The sequence below is a fragment of the Mizuhopecten yessoensis genome, unplaced genomic scaffold (genome assembly GCF_002113885.1).
Source record: "Mizuhopecten yessoensis strain PY_sf001 unplaced genomic scaffold, ASM211388v2 scaffold4663, whole genome shotgun sequence".
Lineage (NCBI taxonomy): Eukaryota > Metazoa > Mollusca > Bivalvia > Pectinida > Pectinidae > Mizuhopecten > Mizuhopecten yessoensis.
Genome location: NW_018405659.1, coordinates 559,095 through 571,175, shown reverse-complemented (window position 1 = coordinate 571,175; position 12,081 = coordinate 559,095). Strand labels below are relative to the sequence as shown.

General features: G+C 34.2%; 1 protein-coding gene across 3 annotated transcripts in view; it reads left to right on the top strand.

Moving 5' to 3' along the window:
• The first annotated feature begins 318 nt into the window (after nt 1-318).
• The window catches only part of LOC110449582 (nitrilase homolog 1-like), a 36,512-nt gene continuing 24,749 nt past the window's right edge, over nt 319-12,081 (top strand). For 2 of the 3 annotated variants that reach the window (XM_021496536.1, XM_021496535.1), the window contains exons 1-5: nt 319-385; nt 2,155-2,416; nt 5,194-5,349; nt 10,327-10,530; nt 11,538-11,648. In XM_021496536.1, coding sequence (XP_021352211.1) covers nt 2,174-2,416; nt 5,194-5,349; nt 10,327-10,530; nt 11,538-11,648 — 714 coding nt within the window. In that variant the 5' untranslated portion in view covers nt 319-385; nt 2,155-2,173. Of the gene's footprint in view, nt 386-2,154; nt 2,417-5,193; nt 5,350-8,620; nt 9,182-10,326; nt 10,531-11,537; nt 11,649-12,081 lie in introns of those variants that run through there. The other variant, XM_021496537.1, reaches the window with a different exon arrangement.

Genomic DNA, 12,081 nt, shown 5'->3' with positions numbered 1-12,081 from the left:
CTGAATAGCTATACATGTAGGTCTGATTTAGTAATTTAACACATCACGCAATGCTTGAAAGAGTACAGTACCGATATTCCGATACATTTACAGTACATACTGGCTCCGCCCTAACTGCCGGCCGTGCCGTAAAACATATTAAAATCATTATAATTAAATAAATTCGACAAGTATGCAGAATCCGTTCACTCTAGGGTTTTGCACTGTCAGTAAGTCATTTTCTTAAAAAATAGATTTGGTGTCCAGCAGCTTTTCTGCATTTTCTTGATTCATTCGTCTCTGGGAGAACATGAAGGGAGGTTACTCTCATGTATTTATGCTTTGTAGTGTTAGACGCGAGCTGGCTTTCATGATCACTTTAACGGAGAAATCGTCTTCAGAACCGGTAAATATACTGCTGTTGTAGTGGGAGTTGAAAGCATATCCTTTTGTATTTGTATTGCAAAGTCAGACTAAATACAATTGTTAATCACTTAAAATCTATCTTCAGTATTATACAGAATACGCACTGTATAAAATAACCCCATTTTTCACGCCTCTGCAATAGGACCCCCGAGGGCATAAACGTCAACTTTGATGGAGCCCCCGTAAAGTAAAAAATAAGACACATATACAGAATGATGAGAAAATCTGCTAACAACATCACGTACAGAGTAAACCGTTTGGCTGTTGTTAGGAATCGGTCGCTATTTCCTGATTACCTCCGGTCACATGGCGGTGTCTCTCACTCACACCAGACATCTACCTGTCAAAATGTCTTAAGTCTGGAGTCAGGGCCAGAAGAAACTCGGGCTGAGTGAAGATTATGAAAATTGTTGGAAATATTGTTTTTTAATATCTTAACCAGGTTGGGAACAACGGCGCATAATTATTGGTAACAATCCTACATTTCAGTAGCAGTTACCCATTTAGTAGTCAGTATAACAATTTTATTACTGAAATGTGGAATAAAGTGAAATAAAAACACATAAAGTTCTTTTACACATTATGAACAAAATAAGGTCGTCATTCTTTCAATATAATCCAATAAAAAATACAAAGAGGTACAATGTGCACAAAAAAATGTTAATTTGGTTGTCTGAATTTTTGTGAAAATGACAAATTGTATCACCTCATTGCTTATAGTGTGTTGTGCCAGGGATGTGAAGTGGATCCCTGGTACCTCCCTGGTTGTGCACAACCTGTTAATAGCTTCATGTACGTACATGTACAAGTGTATTTGATTACAACATTTTTTGGCTTGGCTTGTGCACTCATATTTGACCTGTATACATAGTCATCATGCAACTAATAGAAATACATGCTTGACCTTTGAAATATTTATCTACAGTTGAACTTGTACTTGTAGCAGGACTAGTCTAGATGCCTACCACAGGGAACTTTAAGCTAATTATAGTCTTATGGAAATTAGGAAATTAGGAGTTGCTGGTTTGATTCCCTTTGGAAGCTCATTAATGTCTTTCCAGTTTTTGAGATGAATAATTAAACAACTGCATTCAAATGAGTAAACCTATTTACCACAATTAGTGACAAAAAAAAAAAGTTGTACAACTTCAACCATTGTTATCACTTAAGGACATAACAAACATGCCAGGAGGCTTCAAAGATGTTTCATTGACAGAAGGTCAAGCCATGGTCAACCAGCATCAATCTGCTTAAAGTGTAAATACTGTCGATGTTTGACCGCCCCAGTCAGGTCTGTAAGGGCTGGGGTCTATATCATTTCAGTCCTTTCAAAAAAAGGTGAAGGGACATGTATATAGGAGGAGTGCTAATTACGGCAAATACAGTATAAAAGAAATGGTAATAATAATATATATCATGAATATTAATATAAAATCAAATTGAACAGATTTTAGATTATACTAAACATGAAACAGATTCAAGTAAGAGTGTCAAACATTGAAAAAGTGGTTTTTTTCAAGAGTGTATTGATTGTTGTCAGAAACATTAAATTTGTTGTCACATAAATGACTATATATTGGTGGTTGTATTCTCAACGTTATGGGTAACTATTTTGCTATCCATGAATATACATCATGTCAATACATGTAGAGTGTGGAGATCAAAGGAATGCAAATTTTGACAAATTATACAGTCGCATCATATCATGTTGATGCATTCATTACAGGTTGTGCTTATTTTTATTTACAGTTCGAGATCAAAATATGTTATGACCACCTGTTTGAGGTTTATATGTAGGAGATTGCCCGGCATTGCTTCACAGCCATTTTTTCCCATCAAGAGAGATTGGACTACATTTTTGGGAGCAAACATGTCAGCTAAAACAGGCTCTTCTCCAGTGACTGAAAAGTCTAAAATAGGTGTTATCCAACTCACCTGTACTGCTGACAAGCAGAATAACTTTGATATCTGTAAACGATACATAAACCAAGCCAAGGATGAGGGTGTACAGGTAAGTGTACTGTTTGTAGTAGGATGAGGAATATTGATAAAGATAGTGCCGTCGCTGGAGCTCGAACCCACAACCCTTGGCTCTCCAGTCTGATGCTCTACCGTTGAGCTAAAGGGAATATCCCTACAGCTGATGTTTGTATTTAGTAGGCAACCTTATCAATGCACTTCTTTTACATGTGCATAGGTGTGTTACAAATGAAAGTGAACTGGCACAGGGTCTTTGTGTGACTTTATAATAGGATACAGTACATTTCACCTAATATCACGTCGCTTAATGTCACTTTTCGGTTATTATCATGATTTTATGATGCACCGTTTTTCCTGCTATATAATCTATGCAATTCATTTTTTTTTATTATCACCTGATTTTATGTTGATTTCTCTTAATATCACTTTATTTTGGCCACTGTCACAAAAAAATACAGGTAAATGGTGGTAATGATACATGATAAATGCCCTGGGGACCTTCTGTCACACCCTAGACGTGTTATGTAAACAATGCCTCAGCAGCCTAACAGGGTATTGTTTTACACCTGGCTGGCTGTCAAACAATAGGTTACACCTGGCTGGCTGTCAAACAATAGGTTACACCTGGCTGACTGTTAAACAATAGGTTGACTTACATACTTGTTAACAGGATATTCACCTGTGGTTGGGGGAGCTAGGACAGTCTAACATCTGTAAACTTTTTCTAATGCCAATTGTGATGTAATCTTTCAACTAATTATAACATGTGTACTATCTTCGATAACACACTTGCAGCAAATATCTTAAGAAATTAAACTATAAAAAGATGTTACTAGCGAACGAACAGTATATATATCAAGATAAAAGTAAATATTTACCAAGTCTCATGTTTATAATTGAATTTGATGCAGAATACCAGCCTAACACTTGTATGCCTACATCACTACTGCAGTAAACAATCATAATTACGATCGTACTGATCGTCATTTTGCTACTAACTATATGAAATGTAACTGCATACTGAAATGAAATATAAATAATATATTTATTTCTATACTTATTTACTTATATCTATATTTCAACTAGAGTAAAGAACAAGGTTAGTTACAAAATATCAATCTTCTTCGTAGAGCCACATCACTTAGGCATTTGACTAAGTTCACTTCCGGTTTTGAGGGCTGAAAAACATCAGAAAAAAAATATTCTGTTAATGTCATGTTTCTGTTAATATCATGTTTTTCTCTGACAAATGGGAAGTGATATTAAGGTCATAGGAGTGTATTGATAAACGTAAATAGGAAGTGCATCCCTAGTTGAAAATCCACTGTAGGGAGACAGTATCACAATTTCCGCATATTCTGATGTTTAATATTAAACTGATAAATATTGCATGTTTATTATTGACAGAACAGTGTGTTCTTTCAATATTAAAGAATTTCAAAGAAAATCCAGGCATTAATTCAGTTGTTTTTTATCAATGAGTCACATGTGTCCATTTTTCTGTACTTCAGGAACCCGGCTACCTATTTCACTACTGTGAAGTTTTTCAAGAAAGATAACTCTTTACATGCAATTACTATATGTACACGGTTTTATTATAAAATGTCAATTTTTAAACGTTTATAGATAATTAATTTTACACAATTTCAGCATTTATTAAATTGATATACATTAATGCAATATTAATCTATGTCAGTATCATTTTTATTGACATTATTTTTCCTAAAATTGTGTCTTTCATTTTTTTTCAAAACTCACTCCTTTTTACATAAATTTTCATTTAAAATCCTTTAAATTCTGACAACCTATATTTTTTTTGTGGCAGAAAATTTTCTTACTTCAACGCAATATAACTACAAAATTGGAAGAAATTCTACTGAGAAATGGTGACACAATCCTATTACCTTAGGAGAAATCTACTGTATATCATTTGTTTAAGGACGGAAGCATGTATCTTCTAATCTAGGTACATGTAGCAGAACTAGGCCCTTTATACTGTTTCTGTGGTCAGTTAGTGGTAGGCCTATTTTCAGTGACCATTTGGCTTAGTCCAATTTGAGCATCTGTTCGGAGTTCAGAAGACCTGAGTCACAGTCTGGCCTTGGGATTTTCTACACATTAAAGCAACTTAATATAAAGTGAGGTCTTTCTGATTTGGAAACTGATCTCTGAGAATTAAAACATTCTAGACTTTATATATAATACCATATTAAAACTAAAAAAGGAGGACCTAAGCATTCTGTCTTCCTGTCTAATCTGACCTTTTAAGTGATAATAAAGTGTATATTGGCATTTTCACAGGGTGTCACTGTATATATAATATATAGAGGATCTTACTTGAGCATCCGTGTCATATTGAATTTATCAAATTATTCAATAAGCTGACTATATGTTTTAAAAATAATGAGTAATTTTAAATGCAATGAAAAAAGTAAGGACAAAATAATCAAAGTTAAATTCGTTTAAAATAACAGTAAATGTATCATGTGGTAAAGAAATAAAAGTAGTACGTGTAGTGGGGTAGGAATCTGTTCCATCGGTTTTGCTCAATTACAGCACGTTTAATTTTTATTACAAATGTGTAATACCATATTTATGACATGAGAAAATTTACATTTACACGTTTATAAACTATTTTAACTTTTTGCATGCAAAGTTTACAATTTTATATAAAGTTTCGATATTTATTCATTAAAAATGTGGAACAAAAATTGTTCATTTATATAATACTGAAAGATATTTAGATTTTTCTGCCTCAGTATAACATCTTGCTTTGTACCAATCCTAACTAATTCTACTCCATTACAGATGGTGTTTTTACCTGAAGCTGCAGACTATATTGCAACATCGAAAATGAAGAGTATGGAAATGGCAGAGAGCCTGGAAGGGGAGACCATCTGTAATTACAGAAAACTTGCCCAGGAAACAAGCCTCTGGATTTCCATTGGAGGGTTTCACCAAAAGGTTAAACTCTGCCTTTCTGTCATCTTAAATGATGCTTCAACCCATGGCATGTTTTACTGACAGATTGAACATGATTATCTAATATTAACTTTTTATTACATTTACGTTATTTCATTTCAGGCATATATCCAATGCCCGCTGACTTTCTAATTCTCAGATGACATGTTTAAAAATGCAATTACAGAACTTTTTTGGAAGTCAGGAACAACTCTCGTACACTTACAAGTGACGCCTTCAGAACCACTGTCAAAAAATCTCCTTTATGAAATGGTAACTGACTTTTCCAGCATGACTACAGTTTTAATAAATAACTTCTGAAAAGAAAATCATACCTTGCAGACATAGTACATGTCTATAATTATGAAAAAAATTACAGAATATAGATATAAGATATCATAAACAAAATAAAATCAGCCCAAAAAGGCCACAACTTCTATTTAGATTTTGTATTGGCCCATTACACTTCTTGGATAAATGTAGTAAATGTATAACTAGTACACAGGTGTTAATGTTGATTGTTGTTCATTTACTTGTCTGTTTGGCTGTGCGGTATGGAATCAGTTATAGCTGTTCAGTTTGATTGAAATAGACATATAGAAAAAACAAATTGAGGTTTTCTAATTAATTGGTTATTTTGGGACCCTATTGCCAACTTCAACTTCCAAATGATATTGATTTCAGTAGATTGAATTATTGTTTTAAAGTTATAAATCCCATAACACGATGAAACCTACCTTAAGACTTGCTATCAATTACTACCACACAAATACCTGAATAATATCCAAAAAAGGATTATTTACAACCTGATTATAAATATTTATAAAGCCCATAGGTCTAAAAAGACAACCTATATATAAAGATTAATTATCTATAAAGATCACCTGTCAATAAAGACCATCTGTTTATAAAGACCTAATGTCTATAAACAAATATCTGTATATAAAGACTAATTATATAAAGACTACTTATCTATAAAGATCACCTGTCAATAAAGACCATCTGTTTATAAAGACCTAATGTCTATAAACAAATATCTGTATATAAAGACTAATTATATAAAGACTACTTATCTATAAAGATCACCTGTCAATAAAGACCATCTGTTTATAAAGACCTAATGTCTATAAACAAATATCTGTATATAAAGACTAATTATATAAAGACTACTTATCTATAAAGATCACATGTCAATAAAGACCATCTGTATATAAAGACTAATTATATATAGTTTGTTTGTTTGATTTTGTTTAACGTCCTATTAACAGCTAAGGTCATTTAAGGACGGCCTCCCCTGTGTGCAAGATGCATGCGTGTAGTGTATGTGTGTGTATTTTGGGAGGCTGCGATATGTTCGTGTTTGTCTCCTTGTGATAGCGCGGAACTGATGCCGACTTTATAGTGCTACCTCACTGAAACATACTGCCGAAGACACCCAGCAGGACGCCCCACCCGGTCACATTATACTGACAACGGGCGAACCAGTCGTCCCACTCCTAATTTGCTGAGCGTTAAGCAGGAGTAGAAACTACCATTTTTAAAGACTTTGGTATGTCTCGGCCAGGGGACAGAACCCAAAGCCTTCCTCACAGGGGCGAACGCTCAACAAATGGCCAAAAGTGAGGCATTGTCAAGGGAGACATTAGGAAGAAGAAAGTTATTTAGAAAGGAGAGAAGAGATAAGGTCCCAAATTTAGTCGCCTCTTACGATCATGCAATTGGGGGCAGCAGGTACAATTCTTACGCCCTACCTGTAGGAACATAATTCTATATAGACTACTTATCTATAAAGATCACCTGTCAATAAAGACCATCTGTTTATAAAGACCTTATGTCTATAAACAAATATCTGTATATAAAGACTATTATATAAAGACTACTTATCTATAAAGATCACATGTCAATAAAGACCATCTGTATTTAAAGACCTAATGTCTATAAACAAATATCTGTATATAAAGACTAATTATGTATAGACTATCTATAAAGATCACCTGTCAATAAAGACCATCTGTATTTAAAGACCTAATGTCTATAAACAAATATCTGTATATAAAGACTAATTATATATAGACTACTTATCTATAAAGATCACATGTCAATTAAGATCCATCTGTATTTAAAGACCTAATGTCTATAAACAAATATCTGTATATAAAGACTAATTATATATAGACTACTTATCTATAAAGATCACCTGTCAATAAAGACCATCTGTATATAAAGACCTAATGTCTAAAGACTAGTCTACCTGTATGTAAAGACTACCTGTGTATAAAGATTGATTATTATATATACATATATAAAGATTACCTGTTTATAAAGTCCATCTGAATATAAAGACAATCTGTATATAAAGACTACCTATATACATATAGACTATATACTTATCTCTAAAAATCACCTGTCTATAATGACAATCTGTATATAAAGATTGCATGTCTATAAAGACAATCTGTATAAAAGACTACCTATCTATAAAGATAACTTATCTATAAAGATCACCTGTCTATAAAGACCATCTGTATAGAAAGACTACTTGTCTATAACTACCATAGAAAGATAATGATTTTTACTTGCTATAGAATTCCCCTGTCTGTTAGGTATACTTCCTCTATTGACAGTAGTGACATTGTCATTAGTGGACTCCCCGCTATTCTACTGCATCTCTGTACAATAAAAGTATATTATGTTGAATTAGAAGTATTTGTATACATAGCTAATGATTTATCATGAAATTATGTCATACATTTGTCAAAAAAATGAGTTCAATTCTCAACATCAAAGAATTTTAACTCATTCACCGCTGAAAACACATTTGACTCCTCTAATTCAAAGGTTGGTATAGTTCATTACCAAATTTCAGGGTGAATGAGTTAGCACTTATTGATTTCAACCAAAATCTATTGTTTTTCCTAGATAAAACAGACATGAAACCTCAGAGACTAGACAAATCAACTCTCTGTACAAATATATCAGTTGACCATTAAAGCCCAATTTGGGCCTCTTGTTTTGTGAAGTGTTGGACAACTACCATCAATAGGCTGTTGTCTATTATAAGGTTGAAGTATTTATATGGAGTGTTAGCAATGTACTGGACAATATTTTCATATTTTAGGGCCCAATAACAGCTTTATTGGACTTGGTTAAAGTTTTATGGCAAGCTTCAGGTTATATTTTTTGGGCAAGTTTTTTTGGGTAGTGTTGGACCACCACCATCAATAGGCTGTTGTCTATAATAAGGTTTAAGTACATGTATTTGTATTGAGTGTAAGCAATGTGTTGAACCATATTTTGACATTTTAGTGTCCATGCATAAACAGCTTTATTGGACTTTGTTAATTTCTTAACAATTACTTCACATAGATATTTCTACACAATTAACGGTCCTTAAAATATGCTGGTGGTAAGTGAGGTGGCAAATAAAATGACAGGCACTATATCAACATTTTACTATGCATGTGTTTCTATTGGTAGTTGATATATTATAATAACATACATAGGCGAGCTATACATAGGCGACAGCTCTTAGTTTCATTGTCTTTGACATCAACCAATTTTTATCTTCCATGATTAATGGTCGAGTGGTCAACAATCCGGCCTTTTCACGCAGCCGGCCGAGGTTCGATCCCCGAAGTCGGCGTACGCATGGATATTCAGAGAAAGTGTTTTTCTCCTGCCCGCGCAACTCAAACAACCCAGATGGAGTATAAATTGGTTTGGGGTGGGTGTTGCGGTATCTGTGCTGTAGCATTCAAGTGAGGTGGCACTACAAATGATTCCGTTGGAAGCACGTCCCACTACAAACAGAACACATTACATCTCCAGCACACACGTAGGCATATACACACATAGGGAGATATTAGCCAGGTGTATTGATTAATGTATATGCTAATTGTATTAATTGCATATAGATCTATGTACTGTGAAGCGCTTTAGAGTGGGCTATATATATGTTAAACACACAAGTATGTACATGTAGTAGGACGAGGAATAGTGATAAAGATAGTGCCATCGCTGGGGCTCGAACCCACGACCCTTGGTTCTTCAGTCCGATGCTCTACCGCTAAGCTAAAAGGAAATCCCCTACAGCTGACGCTTTTAAGGCAATCTAATTAATGCACATCTTTTACACTATTCCCCCCTTTTTTCAAACACCCACCCAGGTTCTTTGACTCCCCGCCAAGGGTTCTCCTACCTTGAACAGGGAGGGTCAACGATATCAATTTGTAGAAGGACGAGGAATAGTGATAAAGATAGTGCCGTCGCTGGGGCTCAAACCCGCAACCCTTGGCTCTCCAACCCGATGCTTTACCGCTAAGCTAAAGGGAAATTCCCTACAGCTGACGCGTGTAAGGCAACCTAATTAATGCACATCTTTTACAAGTATATCATACAGGTCTAGAATTGAACACAACCCCATATATTTACAGTGCAGGTGGTGTGTTTAAATATTTTTAGTGTAAAGGGAACAGATAAGTTAAACTATATTTTTTTATAATTGTCAGTATTGCAAAATATTTGTATAGGTCATTTTCCCCAAAAAAGTAGTCCATAAAAATTACATTTTGCAATACTTTTGTTCATTTAACAGAAATATATACCATTTTTTTTCAAATTGAATATTTGAAATAGATATAAAAAAAAAAAAAAAATGTTGCCATTCAGGAACCATGAATTCACAGCATCAGATATGAATGTTAAAAATGCTGAAGAGACTAAAAATAAGTTGGCCAGGAATACTATTTTGGGTTCTTTCATCTTCTATATAAAAGGGAGAATACTCCAAGTCAAAAATAATATATTTAGTGGAACACAAAATTCTCCGCTTTTTCTAACTGATGTATTGTAACCTTTATCCTTAAATTGTGTTAAAAAACAACAAATCATATTGATCTGAGATTTTTATGACAGAACGGTACAGGGTTTCACGCAATAAGCATATGATTGATAATCTCATTTTTTTTGTATTTCCTTCAGGGACAAGATAGTGATAGTAACCGAGTCTTAAACACTCATATTCTCATTGATGACCAAGGGGACATTAAGGACACCTATAGCAAAGTTCACCTATTTGACCTTGACCTAGGTGACCTACGGCTGTGTGAGAGCGACTACACCATTCCTGGAGACAGAATTACCTCCCCTGTTTCTACTCCTGTTGGAAATATTGGACTTGGAATTGTATCTTTTTTCCTTCATCAATTCTATAAACAGACAGGTCAGAAATATTATGTTTATACATTTTGAAAATCTGAATAAGTTGTTTGGTATGTACAAAATGAGAACCTTGTACCATCAGAAGAGAACCTGTGAAAAGATACAAAAAATATTTGAGCAAATAATTGTTTTTTATCTTTTGTTTTTGGTTTTATTTCTATTATTTATTATATTCTATTCACTGCACATAAAAAAGAAGCATAGTCTTAGTTGTAGATCAATCATCATTTTCTCTAAAAATCACTGATTGGAGAGAAATAAGTCATCATAATGAAAAAATAAAATGTCAAAATATGACGTCTTTACAGATTATACAATATAGACTACTGACAGTAAATCACACAAAGCATCCTTGTGGTGTTGAGATTCCTTTATTTCTCTATTATGTTTTATAAATATGGAGCTCCATGGAATCCACTCACGTTTCCACCCCAGTCCGTTACCACAAAGTTCTACATCACGAGTGTTGGAATTATAGACTATATACAAGTATTTATACATGAACTAGAATGAGGACATGATAATTTATGTCTACTTTTTTTTAATCACATGTTTAATGACGGTCAATTGAATACCATCTTTCTATATTGTGGCAGGATATATGTAATTTATTTGCCACCTCAAAATTAATATTGTCACACGGTAAAATATATTATTTATACCTTGTTGATAGAATTTAAGTGGTAAAATGTTAGAAATGTGAGAAAATATATGCAGTTGAAATTACATTAACAAAACATTTTTCATTCCAACTTTACTCTTATACACACGTATATATGCACTATACACAGTAAGAAACATCCATACAACACTGAACATCCATACAACACATAGACAGATGCATCATGTATTATGTGTGTTCATGATTTGACATGACATATTATGACAACATCAATATTTGTGTTTCTACAACCTAGATAGTAACTCAACTAAGATACTGTCCATGAGTGGCATCTCCTTAACAAGATTAGTGTTACGATCTGAGGTTTCCAGAGATGTCTATAGCCCTCGTCAAACAGGGAGCTGAAATACTGACCTATCCTTCAGCCTTCACAGTAACAACTGGGCGTGCTCACTGGGAGGTAAGTTCACCTCAGTCTTCACAGTGACTGTAGGGCATACTCACTGGGAGGTAAGTTCCTCTCAGTCTTCACATTGACTATAGGGCATACTCACTGGGAGGTAAGTTCACCTCAGTCTTCACAGTGACTGTAGGGCATACTCACTGGGAGGTAAGTTCAATTCAATCTTCACATTGACTACAGGGCATACTCACAGGGAGGTAAGTTCCTCTCAGTCTTCATATTGACTACAGAGCATACTCACTGGGAGGTAAGTTCACCTCAGTCTTCATATAGACTATAGGGCATACTCACTGGGAGGTAAGTTCCTCTCAGTCTTCACATTGACTGTAGGGCATACTCACTGGGAGGTAAGTTCAATTCAATCTTCACAATGACTACAGGGCATACTCACAGGGAGGTAAGTTCCTCTCAGTCTTCATATTGACTACAG